This window comes from Balaenoptera musculus, chromosome 12 (assembly GCF_009873245.2).
Source record: "Balaenoptera musculus isolate JJ_BM4_2016_0621 chromosome 12, mBalMus1.pri.v3, whole genome shotgun sequence".
NCBI classification, from domain to species: domain Eukaryota; kingdom Metazoa; phylum Chordata; class Mammalia; order Artiodactyla; family Balaenopteridae; genus Balaenoptera; species Balaenoptera musculus.
Window position 1 is genome coordinate 9,639,229 of NC_045796.1, and position 21,764 is coordinate 9,660,992.

At 39.4% G+C, this 21,764-nt stretch overlaps 1 protein-coding gene and 1 pseudogene across 4 annotated transcripts in view; both read left to right on the top strand.

Moving 5' to 3' along the window:
- The window catches only part of SERAC1 (serine active site containing 1), an 80,676-nt gene extending 64,018 nt beyond the window's left edge, over positions 1-16,658 (top strand). For 3 of the 4 annotated variants that reach the window (XM_036871949.1, XM_036871947.1, XM_036871950.1), the window contains 7 exons: positions 5,977-6,127; positions 7,437-7,578; positions 8,610-8,704; positions 9,943-10,040; positions 11,235-11,417; positions 12,580-12,723; positions 14,422-16,472. In XM_036871949.1, the coding sequence (XP_036727844.1) occupies positions 5,977-6,127; positions 7,437-7,578; positions 8,610-8,704; positions 9,943-10,040; positions 11,235-11,417; positions 12,580-12,723; positions 14,422-14,558 (950 nt within the window). In that variant the 3' untranslated portion in view covers positions 14,559-16,472. Of the gene's footprint in view, positions 1-5,976; positions 6,128-7,436; positions 7,579-8,609; positions 8,705-9,942; positions 10,041-11,234; positions 11,418-12,579; positions 12,724-14,421 lie in introns of all 4 variants that reach the window. The other variant, XM_036871948.1, reaches the window with a different exon arrangement.
- Positions 16,659-21,115: 4,457 nt separating this feature from the next.
- Positions 21,116-21,764, top strand: LOC118905286 (annotated as a pseudogene).

Sequence of the window (21,764 nt, forward strand, 5' to 3'; positions counted from 1 at the left end):
GTATATAACGTGAGAGTCTCACAACAGTATAATTCAGTTTATACCCTCTGCCATCCTTTGTGGTATTGTCATAATTATAGACCATAATATGTTATAGACCACACATGTTATAGACCTCACAATATATTGTTGTTATTTTTGTTTTAACAGTCAAGTGATATTTAAAGAATATAAGAAAACTTTTTATTTACATGTTTATAATATACAGCGCTCTTCCTTCATTTCTATCTAAATTTGCATCTGATATCATTTCACTTCAACCTAAAGACGTGGATCTGCTGGCAACAAATTCTGTCACCTTTCATTTTCTGAAAATGTCTTGACTTTGCCTTTATTTTATTATCCAGGGAAAGGTTATTTTCCATGGATAAAGAGTACTTTGTTAACAGTGTGTTATTTTTTTCTGTCAGAACTTAAAAAATATCATTCCATTCTCTCTCTCTCTCTTCTTTTTCTTTGACCCAAGCCGAACATCAACCTTTTATTGATAACAAAGCAGCAATTTGGGGGCATGTTTCCAAGACACCACGAGCAGGTTTCTGTCCCCATGCTCTGTGTGTGTGTGTGTGTGTGTGTGTGTGTGTGTGTGTGTGTGTTGTCTGATGAGAAGTCTCTTCTTATGCCCACTTTTCTTCTCTTATATGAAATGTATCTTTTTTCCTGTCTTCTTTTTAGATTGTCAGCAGTTTGACTATGAAGTGCCTAGTCTATTTTTATATTTATCTTGCTTGGGGTCTACTGAGCTGACTGAATCTGTGAGTTGATGTTTTTGATCAAATTTGGAAACTTTCCAGCTTGTCTATCTTTAGATATTCTTTTTTTGTCCCTTTTTCTCTCTTCTTTCCTCTTGGGACTTCAATTATGTATATTAAATCTCTTGATTCTGTTCCACAGGTCATTGAGACTCTGTCCATGTCTTTCCAAAAATTTTCTTTGTGCTTTACCTTTCTTTTTTAAATGTATTTTTTAATTGAGGTGTAGCTGATGTACAATGTTACATAAGTTTCAGATATACAACATACTAATTCACAATTTTTAAAGATAATACTTCCTTTATAGTTATTGTAAAATATCAGCTCTATTCCCTGCACTGTACAATATATCCTTGTAGCTTATTTATTTTGTACATAGTAATTTGTACCTCTTAATTCCTTACCCCTATCTTGCCCCTCCCCCCCTTCCCTCTCTCTACTGGTAACTGCTAGTTTGTTCTCTGTATCCGTAAGTCTCTTTCTTTTTTGTTACATTTGCTAGTTTATTTTTTAGATGCCACATATAAGTGATATCATACAGTGTTTGTCTTTCTGTTGTATCATACAGTGTTTGTCTTTCTGTTGTCTAATTTCACTAAGCATAATACCCTCCAAGTCCATCCATGTTGTTGCAAATGGCAAAATTTTGTTCTTTTTATGGCTGAGTAGTACTCCATTGTGTGTGTATATATATATACATATATATATATATATATATATATATATATATATATACACACACACACACTATATCTTCTTTACCCAGTCATCTACTGATGGACACTTAGGTTGCTTCCATATCTTGGCTATTGTAAACAGTGCTTCTATGAACATTGGGGTGCATTTATCTTTTCAAATTAGTATTTTAGTTTTATTTGGATATATACCCAGGAATGGAATTGTGGGGTCATATGGTAATTCTGTTTGTAGTTTCTGAGGAACCTCCATACTGTTTTTCACAGTGGCTGCACCAATTTACGTTCCCACCAACAATTTAGAAGCGTTCCCTTTTCTCCACATCCCTGCCAGTATTTGTTAGCTGTGTTCTTTTTGATGGTAGCCATTCTGACAGGTGTGGAGTGATAATCTCATTGTGGTTTTGATTTGCATGTCCCAATGTTGAGCATTGCTTCATGTACCTGTTGGCTATCTGTATGTCTTCTGCCCATTTTTTAATCAGGTTGTTTTGTTTTTTTTGATGTTGAGTTGTATGAGCTGTTTATATATTTTGGATATTAACCCCTTATGGGTCATATCATTTGCAAATACTTTCTCCCATTCAGTAGGTTGTCTTTTCGTTTTGCTGATGGTTTCCTTTGCTGTGCAAAAGCTTTTAAGTTTAATTAGGTCCTGTTTGTTTTTTTTGCTTTTGTTTCCTTTGCCTTAGGGGACAGGTCCAAAAAAAATATTGCTATGATTTATGTCAAAGAGTATTCCACCTGTGTTTTCTTCTAGAGGTCTTATGGTTTCAAGTCTTACATTTAGGTCTTTAATCCATTTTGAGTTTATTTTTGTATATGGTGTAAGAAAATGTTCTAATTTCATCCTTTTACATGTAGCTGTCCAGTTTCCCAGCACCACTTATTGAAGAGACTGTCTTTTCTCCATTGAATATTCTTGCCTCCTTTGTCATAGATTAATTGACCATAATTGTGTGGGTTTATTTCTGGGCTCTCTATTCTGTTCCATTGATCTGTATGTCTCTTTTTGTGCCAGTACCATACTGTTTTGATTAATGTAGCTTTGTAGTAGAGTCTGAAGTCAGGGAGCATGGCTCCTCCAGCTCTGTTTATGTTTCTCAAGATTGTTTTGGCTATGCAGGGTCTTCTGTGTTTCAATACAAATTTTTAAATTATTTGATCTAGTTCTGTGAAAAATGCCATTGGTATTTTGATAGGGATTGGATTGAATGTGTAGATTGCCTTGGGTAGTATGGTCATTTAAACAATATGAATTCTTCCAGTCCCTGAACACGGTGTAGCTTTCCATCTGTGTGTGTCATCTTCAGTTTCTTTCATCAGTGTCTTATATATAGTTTTCCAAGTACAGGTATTTTACCTCCTTAGGTAGGTTTATTTCTAGGTATTTTATACTTTTTGATGCAGTGGTAAATGGTAAGTGGTAAGTGGTAAATCCTTAATTTCTCTGACAGTTCATTGTTAGTGTATAGAATGCAACAGATTTTTGTATATTAATTTCATATCCTGCAGCTTTATTGAATTCATTGTTGAACTCTTGTAGTTTTTTTGGTGGCACCTTAGGATTTTTTTATGTATAAAGTATCAAGTCATCTGCAAACAGTGACAGTTTTATTTCTTCCTTTCCAATATGAATTCCTTTTATTTCTTTTTCTTATCTGATTGGTGTGACTAGGACTTCCAAAACTATGTTGAATAAAAGTGGAGAGAGTAGGAATCCTTGTCTTGTTCCTAATCTTAGAGGAAATGCTTTCAGCTTTTCACCATTGAGTATGTTAGATGTGGACTTGTCATATATGGCCTTTATTATGTTGAGGTATGTTCCCTCTATACCCATTTTTTGGAGTTTTTATCATAAATGGATGTTGAATTATTTTTATTTTTTTAAATAATTTATTTATTTTATTTATTTTTGGCTGCGTTGGGTCTTGTTGCACATGGGCTTCTCATTGTGGTGCTTCTCTTGTTGCGGAGCACAGACTCTAGGCATGTGGGCTTCTGTAGTTGTGGCTTGTGGGCTCTAGAGCACAGGCTCCATAGTTGTGGCACATGGGCTTAGTTGCTCTGCAGCATGTGGGATCTTCCTGGACCAGGGATCGAACCCATGTCCCCTGCACTGGCAGGTGGATCCTTAACCACTGCACCACCAGGGAAGTCCCCTGGATGTTGATTCTGTCAAAAGCTTTTGCTCCATCTTTTGGGATGATCATCTTGTTTTCATTCTTCAGTTTGTTAATGTGGTGTATCACACTGATAGATTTGAAGATACTGAACCATCTTTGCATCTCTGGGATAAATCACACTTGATACATGGTGTATGATCCTTTTAATGTATCATCAAATTCAGCTTACTAATATTTTGTTGAGAATTTTTGCTTCTATGTTCATCAGTGATATTGGTCTGTAATTTTATTTTTTTGTGATATCTTTGTCTGGTTTTGGTATCAGGGTGATGCTGGCCTTTTTGCGTGAGTTCAGAAGCGTTCCTTCCTCTGCAATTTTTTGGAACAGATTGAGCAGGATAGGTGTTAATGCTTCTCTGAATGTTTGGTAGAATTCACTTGTGAAGCCATCTGGTCCTGGACTTTTGTTTGTTGGGAGTTTTTTTTTATTACTGATTCAATTTCATTATTGGTAACTGGTCTGTGTACATGGCTGAAGTATAAAATCAAGTCACAGGCCAGTAGGAATAATATAATTCCATTTAGGCAAAAAAAAAAAAAAAAAAAGCATATGGAGCTATAGTGTATATGTATAAATTATAGGTATGTAACTGAACTTTTAAAAAGGTTTGGAAGGGTGTCCACCAGACTTTTAACTTTGATTACTTCTGAGGATATAAGTGGGAATTGGGAAATGATGGGAGTGCTAAAGTGGGATGTTCATTATTAAATGCTATTTTTGTTCGTTTATTTTTACAATTAAAATGTATTCAGAAGTTATGTAATTAAAAAACAGTAAATATTTAAGAAAGACACAAGTTTTCCAAGGAGCATTAGGTGAAGCATCTCAGGCATTGTAAAAATACTTTGCCAACTAAAAAATACTGTAGAAATGGCTTGTGCCATGCTTTCTCTTCTGTTTCCTTTCTTGTGACTCCATTAAAAATAAAGCCATATTTTTGTACATACCAATAACATACTTGTATATCTCTATAGGTAGAATTTTAAAACATTAATTATTATAAAGCATTCTATAACAGATTTTTAAGAGGGATTTTCTAATATTACAAATTAGAATATTGTTAAAGAATTATTGGGTCTGAAATTTCTTTTGGATTATTAAATAATGGCCTCCTATCATCACAGTGATTCTCAACACTTTTGCCACAGAAAGTGGGAGGATGACACGAGGACAAGCTGCTCTCTATTGAGCACCTGCTGCGCTTGGAAATGGCAGTTTTTATGTAGATTAACTTATTAGAGCCTTCCTTCAGGTCAAATGAGCCACGTAACTTGACTGAGTTTCCATAGCAAGTAAGCAAGGGACAGAAATTTGAGCCCAAGTCTCTCTGACCTCAAAGCCCATATTTTGTTTTATTTTAAATTAAATAATACATGAATAGACTCTCATTGTAAATACTTCGGAGAACACAGATACAGCAAAAAATCAAACCCACCTTTATACAGAGCCCTCCCCAACCCCAACTCCCTCCTAAGAGGCAGTGACTATTTAATAGTTTGGTGCCTCTTTGTAGATCTTTGTGGGTTTGTGTGTGTGTGTGCACGCACGCGCACGCATAAACTTTGCCTACATATTTATGTTCATAAAGCAATACATTGTTTTAAACAACAAAAACGTAAAAAATAAATGAAATTGTACTGCACAAAGTATTTCTTTGTCCCCCTTTAAGAAATAGTTTTTCCAAACTGTTACATATAGAATGGATAAACAACAAGGTCCTACTGTATAGCACAGGGAATTATACCCAATATCCTGAGATAAACCATAATGGAAAAGAATATTAAAAAGAATGTATATGTAGGTATAACTGAGTCATTTTGCTGTACCGCAGAAATTAACACAACATTGTAAATCAACTATACTTCAATTTAAAAAAGTTTTTCCTTCCTGAACCTCAGGTTTTATAAGATTTTTGTCTGTCAAACTAGTTATTAAGAAACAACTTAATCATGTGTATTAAGGGCTGCTAATATGACTGCCAATCAGAATGAAATAACTAGTGTTAACTCACTGAGTTTAATAATTTTTGCTAAAGCAAAATATGACATTTTCTTACCATTTGTGGCCTCATCCCTAGTAATTACAACTTTTGTTAGATTTTCTAAATAAAGAAAATGGCTCTTAACCTTCGTTGAGATCCCTAAGGAGTACCTGGCTGGGGACATCATGGCAGTGTTGTGGGACCCAGAGGGCCTTAGGGAAGAATGTAATTGTGGTGGTCGGGCTTTTTCTCGTAGACAGATGCTGAGGTTTGCCTTCCTCCCATCATTTTCAGCCTGAAACCTCTCAACAGTCTGAGACGGATTAGTGCTGGTGTTTAGGGAATATGTTCTTTTCTCCAGGCTGGGTTTCCATACTGGTAGAAGCAATAAAGTCCCACGACATTATGGAGGCCTCACATGCCGCCAGAACCCTGGCTAATCTAGACCGAGAGACTGTGCAAGATAAGTACCAGGACGGCGTGTACGTGCTGCACCCCCAGTACCGCACAAGGTAAGAAGGCAGGGTAGAGCCGCTTTGTCCCTGTGGGGACGTAATGCTTCGAGGGCTTAATATTCTAACTTCTTTCTGCATAATTTAGATAAGTTAAATACCTTACAAATAAGTCAAATACCTAATTTACTGAAACAGTTTGCCCCTAATAACCTCAGAAGAATTGCAAGCTGTCATGAAAGTGTGGAACTAGCTAAATTACCAGGGTTATTTTATACCAGCGGCTTACCTTCAGGAAGGCTGCATTCACCTTTTATAACGTGTCTCACATAAACTCTGTAATGCATATTTCTTCTTTGTTTCATTACATTTTTCATATAAATCTAAGTTATTAACTGATTAGGGTTGTAGAGGTTGATCTAGATGAGAAGGAGCTAGGACATTATTATATTCAGGCAACCAAATCAGCCTGGGCCTAGAACTCAAGGGACTAGAGAAAGGTTAGGCGAGATTATAAAAGCATGTATTGGAAGGAATAAGTTGTAATAAATTTGACTCATACTCCTTCTTAAGGTTATTTCTTTTTTTGTTTGTTTTCTTAAGGTTATTTCTGGTCACTATTTCCAGTTGTATCATTGCTAAGACAATAAATATAGAAAGGACCACAATGAAAAAATTACACATTTCTTAGATTTTTGTCAGGCACTTTAATACCTCAGAAAATAGCAAGAACTTTTTTTTAACTTGAAAAATAGATTTCCTGGTTAATTCTAATTTGTAAATAAAATAATATGGTAATGTATTTTATATGTGTTACATAATTGGCTGTGTATTATAAATAGCTTACAAATAATATACTATTGCAAATTTTTTAAACGTCATATACAAAGAAAGAATATGTTACTTTAAAATCTCATTTGCTCTGTTTCTGATAAACATCATTTTCCTTGATAAAAACAATCTTTTTCATACATACTGAGTTCAAAACTACACTAGCATATGATTTAATTTCTTAAATACTTCTATTGATTTGTGTAGTATTTTCATGGAACTCTTTGGAGGGTGATCTATGACGTCTGTCACTTCATTGGTCATTAAGCGCATTACAGTTGATTCTGGTTGGTCTGCCTGCCTAGCTGTGTTTCCATCCTTACAGAGAGAGCAGTGAGCACACTGCATGTATGTCTTTGCAGAACTCCTTTAGGGCTCCTCAGCACACTTGTGCTTATAAAGCTTGCCTTAATTAAGTTTATTTTATGTCATATAAACCTGCTAAAATAAGCACCATCCAAAGAGAGTGCTGTGTAGATTCTTATCAAAGTAATAATGCATTTTTTCTGCTTCTTTTAAAAACCCTCTCCCCTGTTAGTCAGCCCATTAAAGCAGATGTCCTGTTTATTCACGGCCTTATGGGAGCAGCGTTCAAAACGTGGCGCCAGCAGGACAGTGATGAGAATTTAACCGAAAAGGTTTCGGAGGATGAAAGCAAGTATACAACATGTTGGCCCAAGGTAAGGAGGCGGCCACCCCTGTCCCGACACACTGCTGGGTCCCTGGCCTTTAGAGTCCTCATGGTGACATGCTTACTTTTCTCTTTTTACCGGGATTTTTTTTCCATGCAGTTTTTCTTTTCCTTAGGGACACTTATAATATGTTACATGAACAACTGGGCTTATCACTCTGTGTTGTATAATATAGGGTACATTCTATGACTCTAAAAGAGTATTCTGTTAAGTAAAAAACGGGCAAAGGGCAAGGGCCAGTAATAGTTCACCTCCATGAAAATATAATTCAAAAACTATATATATATAATTCAATAAATAATATATTAATAACAGCTGGCTAGTTCTGTGATTTTGATAATTATAAAAATAGACTTTGAAGAAGTAATTCTGCTTTGGATGTCTTTGACATTATTTCTTCTAAAGAGCCTAAACTTTGGCATTAATTTATTGAATGAAATCTATCTGAAGCTCAGTGAACACTGACGCTGTGAATATGTATCAGTAGTTCCTGGGGCTTTGCCCCACCGCTGCTTGTCCGCCTGCACAAGGGCTGGTCAGCAGAGAGTGGCTGGCGCTCTTTCTCTGGTGACACTGAAATACGGAGACGACGATAAACCTCGGGTCCACAGAGACAGAACTGTGACTGTAATTAGCACCTGAGTCCTCAGGTCACATCTCCAGCCTCCGCCACACTCTTCTGTCTCTCCTGAGGTCACGGCTTCCTGTTAAACGCTTTCAAAAAGCCAGTTTGATCTAGACTCCAAAAACAGGCCTTGCTTTTGGCTATGGCAGATTAAAATTGAGAATATTCTCTTGAAACCTGCCTAGACCTTATGCAGTATCACCTTATGAGCAGAGATATAAAAAGATAAAATGCTGGAGTTATTTTTCTAGTCACCTTTACACTTTACTCCAATGTGGTCTTTTACTAGTTGTCAGTATTACAAGAGTCCTTTAGTTACGAATTTCAATTGCTAGGAAATAAGTGGAACAGTGGAAATTCATATCTTCCCTTTTGTACCTTTTATTTTACGTAGTCGTGGTTAGCAAGAGACTGTCCCGCTCTCCGAATTATATCTGTGGAGTATGACACCAGCCTTAGCGACTGGAGAGCAAGGTGCCCTGTGGAAAGGTAACAGAGGGGGAAGGTCCAGGCCACAAATGGGCCTCTGGGTTGGAGGGGGGTTTTATCTTTGAGGCCACAGACAGGATTTTCTTATGGAAAACTAACCTAACCTTTTTTCTCTTCCTTCTAGAGGAAGTTAGCTATAAATAATGAAACTGTATAAGGCTTAGATATAGTGTCAATGTTGGGCTCCTAACATGGTTCACTTATAAAACTATTCTCATAGTAAGGACCATGGATTCGAGAGCAAAGTTTCCTTAATTCCTGGAAGTAAACATGAGGCTTTTGGCTTTTGTGTTCACAAGCATACCACCTAAAGGAAGCCAAGAGAGACGCTGAGCAATGTAGCCTCCTTATGTCACTTGTACATCGTATGTGCCAATTGTACATACAGGAGAGAGCGCTCGATTTCTGGGCTTCAGGACCTAGACTGTAGCCAATTCTGCCTTTGACTCACTAGCCATCTTAGGTCATTAAACTGGTCTGGGAAGTCTGGTCTACGAATGGAGGGAGTTGGTCTGATCTGTGTTATCAAACTGAGTGTTATATATGAATGACCCCACCTAGGTGCCAGAGGAATGGTGCTGAGGGTCAGCGGGCAAGACCCCAGGGCTCCTTCCCCATTTCACCCAGAGGAGCTCTCATAAACCTTTATTTCAGAGAAAGGATTCTCCAGATACACAGTTTAAAACTACCAGACCAGACAGCTTTAAAGTTCCCTTTTAGTTTGAAAATTACTTATTTGAAGTCTGATTCTAATAGCTTTGTGCTGTTTCTAAGTAACAAACCAAAATGATGAAAGCTTAGTGTTTGTAACATAAATACAAGTAGTACTAAACAGCAATGACAGCTGACTCCACAGGTGAACTCGCCAAGGACAGCATGGTCTCCGCTGATCCTTGTCTTGTCAGGCCACCTAATGAGGAGGGACGCACACCCTAAGTGGTGGGGGCAATGGGGTAAGGCCCAAGTTTGACCCGTGAAAATTGCCCGATACGTATTAGATGCCTAAACAATGCTTGTTTCGTAAATATTCCCACCTATGCCAGTGTGACTAAGTTAGGAATGGGGAATGAGCAATTGCAGGAATCAACGGGAGAGAATAGAGGTATTCCTGACTCCAGAATGTAGCATGTAGAATTGGTCCAATCAACAAAAGATCTTGCCTTAAAAAGTGGATAGCAAAATTGGGGCAGGGGGAATCAATAGCCTCCTGTCATACCCGCTGTTTTCATTTTGTTCAGAAAGTCCATCGCATTCAGGAGCAACGAACTTCTGAGGAAGCTCAGAGCTGCTGGTGTTGGGGATAGGCCAGTGATTTGGGTATCACACAGCATGGGAGGTAAGTAAGTTTCATTGTTGCCAAGCAAGCATTGTGAGGTTGTCAGCCATGCGAGCTCTCTGTTTTATTTAATGGTAGCCCTTTTCCCCCCTAAATTAATGTTTTTGGCTATGGCTCCTTCCATGCTATTTGTTTTTCTAGGAGGAGACAACTAGTAAAAAACCATATAAAAAGAAAATGAGTTTGACAACTTAATGCTTTCATTAAGCCCTAAGCATGATAACGAGTAAATATCAGAAGCTGTCCATGGCGTATGTAAGCCCAACTTATAAATATCTCTCAGCATTCCTGGCTGGTCCCCAGGGCCCCCCATTTCTTCCTGTTTCTCCAACCACCGCAGAGTCCGTCACTGCTCCTGTGCCCACAGCCCCAGCTCCCTGCATGCCTGCTTACCCCTCGCCCAAGCCTGCAGAAGTGGCGGTGTGATCACAGGTGTCCCCTCTTTGGTCCCAGGGCTTGCTTGCTAAGCCACAACCCCTGCTTCTCCCAACCCACTCCCAGTCCAGTGCTAAATGTTCACCATCCACCTTGCAGAGGGCCTTTCAGCAGCCCTTGGCCTAGTTTATCTGATAAAATGCTCAGGACTGCTGACTCTTGAGTCTGGGCTTTTTGCTGAGAGAAACGTGGAGGTAGCCCTTTGTATCCTCAGAGACCAACTGTTACCATCCATGTTACCTTTGTGTTTCCCTATCAGCTCCAAGCCCAGGTTGGGGGACAGAAAAGAAGGTGCCTTCCTAGGTGCATTTTCCCACAGCAGCTTTGTTTTCTCCCCATTGGATATGTGAGACTATGTGTTTTTTAAATATTAGTGCCGTCCTAATGGAGTGGTCGTTAGCGGGCTGCCGTGGGGAGGTGGGGAGGCTGGGTGCTGCGTGCGCACTTCACTGACGCACACCCAACCTGCAGTGCCTGCCTCTCCTCTCTGGGAGGGTGCGTGCTGTGCTGTAACATCGGCTTTACAAATGAGTGTCTAGAGTCTCACCTGTTCGTAGTCTTGTGCTATATATTTTAGAGGATTGGGAGCATTACTAAGTGTTAATATTTTAAGGCCCTGTTTGTTGGACTACAGAGAATTACTGTTTAAACTTTTTTAAAGAAAGCATCTCTTTTTCTGTATTTCTTGTTTGCCTTTTTTTTTTTTTTTAAAAAGGGAAGGAAAATAGCTTATGCATTGTTTTTCTTCTCTATGGCTAGGTCTTCTTGTCAAAAAGATGCTGTTGGAAGCCTCTAAGAAGCCAGAAATGAGTACTATTATAAACAATACCAGAGGAATAATTTTTTATAGCGTCCCTCATCATGGATCCCACCTGGCTGAATACTCTGTTAATATTCGCTATCTTCTCTTTCCCTCTTTGGAAGTCAAAGAACTCAGCAAGGGTAATACTTTTTTTCAAAAGGGAATTGGCATTGTATTAACACCAGTTATAAAGGAGAAGGAGGAAAACAGTTTTGACTAACAGTTTTAACTTGACTGTATTACCTCATTTTACTATTTGTACATCAATTGTGTTTAGACTATCATGGAAACTTTTTAGTTTGGGGTTAATTTTTCTTTGATACGTTCCCTTTTTGTTCTTAAGCCATTATCTGCTTAAGAAATATAACAATAATTTTAACACTATCTTAAATAGTTAAAATTTTAAAAGTTACATAATGTTTTGCATTGTGTTATTCCAAATTACCAAAGAACTGCTCTTTTCCACAAGTTTGGAAAATCATCAACTTAAAATATACACGAGCTTTAAAGATATTCATATTAATTATAAGGCACTATATTTGTTTGGGGTTAATAAGCATCTTCTCTTTCTCTGGAACACCTGTTAATCAGAATTTTGGTACCTCTGGCTTGAGCTTTAGCATACCATTGGCTTTTTGCTCATATGTTCTTTGTTCTGCTTTATGGAAAGTAATTGGACTTTATCTTCAAACCTTTTGTTGAATTTGATTTTGTTGCAGTCACATTTTATCTTCCACAAGCTCTTTCTTGTTCTGTGATCCATTTTCTTTTGAAATCATTCTAAAGATACTAATTAGAGGGTTTTTTAAAAAAAAGTGTCTTCTGTGCCCAGGTTTTCTGTTTGCTCACCTGGTCTGTCTCTCTTAGGTGGTAGGCTTTCCTCTAAGACCTGGTGCTTCTTGGTCGCCCTTTGATACTTGAGGATGGGGGACAGGAAGGGGATGGGTGCTCTGCGATTATAGACAGGCTCTGTTGATGGGAGGCTGTGCTTCAGAGTGGATGTGGAAGTGCCAGCCGGCACACCAGGGACCCCTCCGTCCCACACGCCAAACTGCCCTGGGTACTGCTTCTGGTCAGCCAGCAGTGTGAGAAAACTCTCCCGCTGACACTGGCCTCTAAGTTCTAGATTGGTTTTAGCCCTTTTCTCTCATCTTAATGGCTTCTTAGGAAGAAGAGAAAATAAACAAGCCACCGTCTTGAATCAGAACCCTAATTTCCTCTCTAGATTTGGAAGGTTGATGCATTTTATTATGAACTAGATAAACAGAACTTGTTACAATCTCGCTCTCTATAATTTTACAGATTCTCCTGCACTTAAAACACTACAGGATGACTTTCTGGAGTTTGCAAAAGATAAAAACTTCCAGGTGCTGAGTTTTGTAGAAACACTACCAACCTACATTGGTAGCATGATTAAACTCCACGTGGTGCCCCTGGAATCAGCAGGTATTCACTCTTTTGAAACTTGTTTGTCCTTAGTTTTCTGGTTGGTGGTAATCATAAACGTCAACCTTTATATCCAGTTTCTCAGTTTTAGGAGACAGTTCTATGAAGATTTAGATTCTGTTATCCTTTTAAGCCATAGATTAAAACTTCTCTGCAAACGTTTAACCTTGGCATTCCCCTTCCCTCCTCTTATTTAACTGATTAGACAGCAAAGGTTAATTGGCTAACTCTGCGTTAGCTCTCAACAGTGAAATCTGCTGCATTAAGGTAAGAATACAGAGCTTTTCTATCATCAGCTAGATTAAAAGGAGCATTTCATTTAACAGATTGGTAGCTGCCTGCAGGAACCTTAAAGAATCAGCTACAGGTGTGGAAGCTTAGTAAATAACTGGAAGATACATGGGGGATATTCAAGCAACAAAGATTCTGAAGGAAAAAACTAGTGTTCAAGTTCAGTCTCTTCCTAATCCTGGGACTGAGGGACATGACCAGCACCTGCTACTGTAGAGCACTGTAGTCTACTGTAGGCTCTTTGAGGGCAGGGCCCAAATCTCAGTTCTCCTTATAGCCTCCTGTGTTACTCTGAGCACAGTAAATAGCCCATACATTTCACTCCCTGAAATGCTTTCCCCTCACCTGGCTAACTCTTTAGTTTGCTTGTCAGACTCTTTTCTGATCACTTCAGGGGCTGGGTCAGGTGCTGTCCTGGGAGCACTCTGCCATTACTGAGCGCTCCTGGCAGCCAGGCAGGGTGCGTATCTGGAGCGCCTGCCAGATGGCTCTTCTGTCTGCATAACAAAAGTTTTGTCCTACTTCATTATTTATTATCTATATAAAATGAAAAAGGCTTGATATCCTATAGTGGAACGTGAAGAGACTTTACCTTAAAGCAATATGCCATAGGGTGAGGAATTGCTGTTTGGTAGTTGAAGAACCTGAAGAGTTCAAAGAACAGTGGCCAGTTTTCTTTTTTTAAAGATGACTTTGGGAGCTTAAAGCAAAATTAGTATTGTGGACCAGCTGCTGATAGTGACATAGCCTTGTCATAATTCTGTCCACCCCTTCTTCTGTGTCACCAGGTGGCCTGTCTTCCTTCATAACCACCAGGTGCACTTCCTCACCTGGCTGGCCTCACTAGTACCTCCTGTCACTTCCATCTAGGTGGACTTAGTTAGGCTGAAAGATCAAAAACTCAACCAGATCTCTCAAGCACCACATCATCTCCTTCCCTGGTAGAGTGAGCATGGAGGGTTGGGTATAGAAGGGATTCCATGTGAGACGTTCCCATTCGTTTCATCAGGGCATGGGAGCTCATTATCAAGTTTCTAATATTAGCTCTAGAAATAGAAGTGGTTCAGAGAAGTGTGGAATAACTTAGTAATAACCTGCAGTGTGTAAACGTTTTGAAGGTGACAGTGCTCAGGCTCTGTTCACTATTGAATTAGGAAGTAGGCAGCACACACACACACTTTATGAGAAAAGCATAAAATTATAATTACACCTACTGAGACTCCATTCTCACGTGATTAGTCAAATGCAGTTTAGTTACAGTCAAACTTTAAGTTCCTTTATCTCTTAAAAGAGGTTCTCTATCATAACCAAATCAACATTTACAGCTACCCATTTGGCCTCTTTCACTGTTGACAGGGGGCAGCTTATATTTTACCTAAATTTTATTGACATTTTTGTTTTCTTCAGATCTAGGCATTGGAGATCTAATTCCTGTGGACGTTAACCATTTGAACATTTGTAAGCCAAAGAAAAAGGATGCTTTTTTGTACCAACGTACCTTACAATTCATCTGTGACACTTTAGCCAAAGACCTGGAAAATTGACAATTGTCTTCTTCTGTTTTCACACATGAATACAGTGCAAGAAACGTGGTGTTCTCTCTTTTTAAGCTGTACGCAATCATGCAAATGTAGTCATTATGGCATTAATGTGGCCTGGAGTATGTTGCAGGCAACAGAATATTGTTCTGTAAAACACAAACCCATTAGTGGCAATCAAAGAAAGAAGGGCTAGACTGGATTCTTCCGATTTAAAAAACTTCCATATGTGCCAGTTTATGTTTTGCAATGTTGCCCCTGGTGATTGATTGATTGATAGGGAGCAAGCTGCTGTGGCTAAAGGATGTGATCTGTGACTTCTGTCATCTGTGACTGTCCCTGGCTCATGCCGGGAGCAGCAGTGATGGCTTCTGCAGGGAGAGCCATCACCAGTTTACCACAGAAATGCCTGTTGGAGGGTACCTAAAACGGAGGGAGAATGAACTTGAACATAAAGACTCTGTTTTGGGTCAGGGTTTCCATGTGCTGTAAGTTTTTAAAACTTGTCAGTGTAAACCTTTGTGTAACATGTTAGCTTTGTTACACGCCTTGTCATCCATGGGTCATTTCCTTGTAAGTTTTTATTTTCATGTTGCTGAGAACAAATATTTCTCTTTTTAAAAAATTTCTAGCCTATAATAATTCTTTCCAGACTGTAGCTACCTAAACTTTTAATTTTTCCCAGATAAGAATAATAAATCCATTATTGATCAGAGTGTGAAATAAAACTATTCTAAGCCATTATATATATATTAGCAATACTTAATATCAAGATTCTCAGATTCTTTATAGCTAAATAAAGTATACCATTATTTCTTGCTCATTAGGAAATGGTATTAATTGGTCTCCAGTATGTGAGAAATAGGAAATCATACTGATGACTTTTTTTTAAAATAACAGCATTATTGAGATATAATTCACATACCATAAAATTCACCCTTTTAAATGCACAGCTCATTGATTTTCAGTGTGTTTACAGAGTTGTGCAACCATCACCACTATCTAATTTCGGAACATTTCATCATCCCTCCAGATAACCCCACACCCATTAGCAATCACTCCTCCTCTCCTCTCCCCCAGCCCCTGGTAAACACTGATCTTCTTTCTGTCTCTATGGATTTGCCTATTATGGACATTTCATATAAATGACAAGTTTTTAAAAAATTACAATACGTGGCCTTCTGTGTCTGTCTGGCTTCTTTCTCTTAGCATAATGTTTTGAAGGTTCATCCATGGTGTAGCACGTGTACATGTAGTAAGACTTCGTTCCTTTTTATGGCCAAATAATATTCCATTGTATGGATGTACCACATTTGTTTATCCATTCATCAGTTGAGGGACATTTAGGTTCTTTCAATGTTGGGGCTGTTATGAATAATGCTGCTGTTAACATTCATGTACAAGTTTTTGTGTGGACATGTTTTCCATTCTCTTGGGTATATACTAGGAGTGGAATTGCTGGGTCATGTTAAGCTTAATGTCTACCATTTTGAAAATGATGGACATTTGTAGAATGGGATAGTCAAAGCTAAAACGAGTACAGCATCTGAAGGTAAACTGGGGGCATCAGTGAACCTTAACAACATCTAATTGTTTAATTATGCAAAAACCTAACAAGTGACTTAACTACCTGTTTTGTTACGTAGCCATAGAGTATGCTAGTTAGCTATCAACAATAAACTCTAGCTTAATGGGATCACGTGTGGGGGGCGGGTAGATAGGTTTGGTTTGTTTTCTTTTTCTGTTTTCCATGAACCATGGCTGGAACATCTGTTCATTAACTTAGAGTAATGAAATGAAACCCCACTTCGTAAAATCTCAATATAGCCATTATAGCTGTGCTTTAAAAATAAGGTCTGGGAGAGAGATCCAGTGTACTTCTGAATGACTATAGCTTTTCAGGCAAGTCACTTACCATTTCTGTTCATTCTGTTTATGAAATGGATATGATGTATACAGATTCACTTCATCAGTCCTGTAAGATTAAGTCAATAATGTTTTAAAAATAATCATCACCTGAAAAACTCTAAGAACACAAAGTATGAAAACATATACATTTGAAATAGTTTTAAACTTAGACCATCAATAAAATGGTTCTCCTAGTTCAATCAGCCTTGTTTAAATATCCTTTCTGGAAAAAATTTCAAATGAAGCTTCCTATTACCTTTCCCCTCATGGGAAAAGTCTCTTTAAATGATCTATCCAGGAAGGAAATAAACAGAATACAGGTGTTAGCAGACTACTGAGAGCAAGCTGTAAATAAAATTCAGATGAAAAATTAATTATCCTTATCTATAAGCCCTTTACTTCTTTCTGATTACGTTGTCAATCCTAAAAGTTGAGGGCACCGAGTCCCCCCTTTACTCCAGTGTTTAAATGTCACCACAGAGAGAGTCAGACTACAAACGGAGCATCACGATGCCCTTCTTGACTCCATCTCAACCATTCACCCAAGGTCACAGCAACAGGCATAATATGGTGGAGGACGTGGCCCTCTGCTCAGGTCGGGGCGCCCAGGGTAGTGGATGCCAGCACTGGTTTCCTGTTGTTGAGAAAGACAGCACAGTCACAGAGTGACGTGCGTTATCTCTTTTGAGCTTGGCTCATAATTTACAGTGCCCCTCAAATTATTTCTAATTCCTAAAATTTGACTTTTAGGCATACCCTCCTGAATTTTCATCTCTTTGTAATATTAAATATGTTAATGTATGGTTTGGCTTTTATTGACATTTGGTATAAAAATTATGTCCATGAAAAAAATTTAAACATGTTCAATAAATGCATTTTAATGTACTCAGTACAACTAATTCTGCCCTTATATTAGATGTTGAACACTCCCCAAAGCTAATCACTTAAAATCTATTAGAAATTTATTGTATAATTATAAATTGCCTTAATAAAGCAGAAGATATAAAAAGGCAGCTTAATATCCAAGAAGTTTCCAAATTTAGAAAAGGCCATTCTTGTAAAAATTCCAGTTCTTAATCCGCTTTTAGCTTGGCCTTGGAGTTTAGAAACAGTGTCATGCAAGTCAACACCTGGTTCCAAAGTTTGGAAACACTAAGCTTACTAGAACCTTTGATTTTTAATTTAGTCCAAACTATTTCAGGATTGTTAAAGCTAATTTATAATGAAAGCTGGATACGCACTGATTCCTAGGATCATTAGAGAGTGCTGGATATGAATGTAATCTCTGAGCATAAAAAGCTTTGGGTATGTATACATCTAGATAGATAGGTTTTAGAATATTTTGACATCTGGGATTACCAGATGAAAACATTTTTGCGAGTTGTGGACCAGGATGGTGACATAGGAGGCTCCTGAACTCGCCTGCTCCACAGACACCAAATCTACAGCTACACACGGAACAGTTCCCTCAGAGAGAAGTTCAGAAACTAGCTGAGCAACTCTTACACACTGGGTGAACGAGAAAATGCCCATGTTGAAATGGATAAGAAAGACTGAGACAATACTGTCACCATAAATCTCACCCTTGGCACAGTGAGATACAATCAGAAGGGAACACACAGCTCCCAGCTTCTGTCTGAGGAGTGAAGGGTTTGGGCCCAACATCCAGTGCCCCAACTTTCAAGTCTTCCACCTGAAGGATGGACCCCCCAAAACACCTAGCTTTGACAGCCAACAGGGCTTGCACCCACAAGACCATAGCACAGAAAGAAACAGTTCTAAGCGGGCTTGCAAGGACTCACAGTGGCTCTCCCGCCGGGGCTCAGCACAAGGGCAGCAGACAGAAATGCCCATCTCCCAGCCTTTTCCTGAAAGATGCCCATTTGCTTACCTTAAAAGCTGCAGCCTGAGGGTCAGGCTTCTAATCTAGCACACATCTAGAGGATGACTGTGATCTTCCCTGGAGACCAGGGAGGCTGGTGGTTCTGTCTCTGCGTTCTCCCTCTTGCCCACTCGAGGTTGCTGGTGTCTTCCTGGAAGGAGCTTCGACACATCTCTGGTGCCCTGGCTTTTGGTGGCTGTTACCCAGGGAGTGCACCTCTTGATTACTTGCCTCTGATGGCCAGCAAGCCTTGTGTTTGTGGATCCCACAGGACTGTACAAAGAAACAGTTCCATCCCCCTATTGCTCAGCACAGAGGGAGCAGACAGAAACACCCATCTTCCAGTCTTTCCCGGGAAAGGGTCTATTTGTATACTTGAAAAGCTGCTGCCTGAGGGTCCAGTTTCCAGTCAGCCTGCATCTAGGTACTGACTGAGAATGTTCCCTTTGGAACACTGAGAGGTCTTAGCAGAACCTCAACTCCCGGGAGCCACTAAAAACAAAGAAGGCGGTTCAGACAGTCACAGAGTTTGAGAGGTAACCAAGAGTTTGATGGGCTGAATCCTAGGTTCATCTCCTACACGAGACCACTCTGCCAAGACTGGGGACTTCCCAGGTGGCAGAGTGGTTAAGAATCCGCCTGCCAGCGCAGGGGACACGGGTTCAATCCCTGGTCTGGGAAGATCCCACATACTGCAGAGCAACTAAGCCCGTGCACCACAATTACTGAGCCTGCGCTCTAGAGCCTGCAAGCCAAAACTACTGAGCCCATGTGCCACAACTACTGAGCCCACACACCCTAGAGCCTGCGTGCTCTAGGGCCCACGTGCCACAACTACTGGGCCTGTGTGCCGCAACTACTGAGCCCGCGCCCTAGAGCCCGCGTGCCACAACTACTGAAGCCCACATGCTCTAGGGCCCGTGTGCCACAACTACTGAAGCCCATGCGCCCTAGAGCCCACATGCTGCAACTACTGAAGCCCATATGCTGCAACTACTGAAGCCTGCACGCCTAGAGCCCGTGCTCCACAACAAGAGAAGCCAGTGCGATGAGAAGCCCATGCACTGCAACGAGGAGTAGCCCCCACTCACCACAACTAGAGAAAGCCTGCATGTAATGAAGACCCCCCCCACAAAACAAAAAGACTGGGAGAGGTGGCTATTTTATCTAATGCACAGAAGACAACCCAGAGAGTCAAGGAAAATGAAGAAACAGAGGAATATGTTGCAAACAAAAGAATAAGATGAAACTCCAAAAACAGACCTTAATGAAATGGAGATAAATAAGTTCCAAATAATGGTCATAAAGATGCTCACCATGGTCAGGAGAGTAATGCATGAATAATGTGAGAATTTCAGCCAAAACATAGAAAATATAAGAAAGAATCAATCAGAAATCACAGAGCTGAAGAATACTGAACTAAAAAATGTAATAGAGGGGTTCAATGGCAGACCAGATCATGGGGAAGAAAGGATCAGCAAACACAAAAAAAGGGCAGTGGAATGCATCCAGAGGACAAAAAAAAAAAAAAAAAAGAATGAAAAAGAGTGAAGACAGCTTAAGGGACCTATGGGATACCATCAAGCAGACTTGATACTTGCATTATAGAGGTTCCAGAAGGAGAAGAGAGAAAAAAGGGTCAGAAAGCTTATTCAAAGAAATAAAGGGTAAAAATCTTTCCTTAGCAGGAATCCCAAAGGGTTCCAAATAAGATGAATTCAAAGAGCCCCACAAACTTTGCTGTACACTGGAAACTAACACAACATTGTAAATCAACTATACTCCAATAAAAATTTTTAGAAGAACAAAAAAACAAAGCCCCAGGGAATTCCCTGGCAGTCTAGTGGTTAAGACTCCATGCTGCCACTGCATGGGGCACAGGTTCGATCCCTGGTCAGGGAACTAAGATCCCACAAGCCGCACGGCAGGGCCAAAAAAAAAAAAAAGAGCCCCACACTGAGACACATTATAATTAAGCGGTCAAAACAAGGAGAGAATCTTAAAAGCAGCAAGAGAAAAACAACTTGTTACGTACAAGAGGACCCCATAAGACTACCAGCAGATATTTTGCAGAACTTTTGCAGGCCAGAGAGGAGTGACACAATATATTACAAGTGCTGAAAGAAACCAAGAATACTCTACCTGGCAAAACTGTTCTTCAGAGCGGAAGAAGGGATGGAGTTTTTCAGACAAGCAAAAGCTGAAGGAGTTCATCACTACCAGACCAGACTTACAAGGAATGTTAAAGGGACTTCTTCATGCTGAAATGAAAGGACACTATTTAGTAACAGGAAAACATATGAAAGCATAAATCTCACTAGTAAATGTAAATATAGATGGTCCCCAACTTACAATGGTTCAACTTAATGATTTTTTGATTTTATGATGGTGCAAAAGTGGTGTGCGTTCAGTAGAAACCGTACTTCAAAATTTGATCTTTTCCTGGGCTACCAATATATGGTACGATACTCTCTTATCAGCCACATGATCACTAGGGTAAACAACTGATACACTTAAAACCGTTCTGTACCCATACAATCATTCTGTTTTTCACTTCCAGTATTCCATAAATTACATGAGATATTCAACACTTTATTATAACATAGGCTTTGTGTTAGATGATTTTGCCCAACTGTAGGCTAATGTAGGTGTTGTGAGCACATATAAGGTAGGCTAGGCTAAGCTATGATTTTCAGCAGGTTACGTGTTTTAAATGCATTTTCAAATTACAATATTTTTAATTCACGATGGATTTATCAGGATGTAACCCCGTCATACATTGACCCATGGCCATGTCTGCCTGCTACTAAGTAAGAGGCATCCCTATTACAGATCAAGGAGGACTGGAGAAAGAAAGCACAGATCTGTACAGGGTTGCACTGCAGTTGTCAATCTGAGTGTTCTCAATTTGGTCATCATCAACAAATGGGGAGAAGGATATTGCTGGACTCATTAATACTACTGTGCCTTGTCACCTGGGGCCCAAAAGAGTTGGTGGAATCCAGAAACTTTTCAGTCTCTCTAAAGACGATAGCGTTTGCCCATATGTTGAGAGAAAGCCCTTAAACAAAGAAGGTGAGAAACCTGGGACCAAAGCACCCAAGATTCAGTGTCTTGTTACTCCACATGTTGTGCAACACACACATTGGTGTATTGCTCTGAGGAAACAGTGTACTAAGGAAAATAAGGAAGAGGCTGCAGAATATGCTATGCCTTTGGCCAAGAGAGTGAAGGAAGCCAAAGCAAAACGCCAGGAACAGATTGCCAAGAGATGGAGGCTGATGTCTCTGAGAGTTTTGACCTCTAAGTCTTGAGTCCAGTCAAAAATGCAATGTTCTAAGAGTAACAAATAAGATCAGACATCAGAAAAAAATTGTATGGAACCACAAAAGACCCTGAATAGCCATAGCAATTTTGAAAAA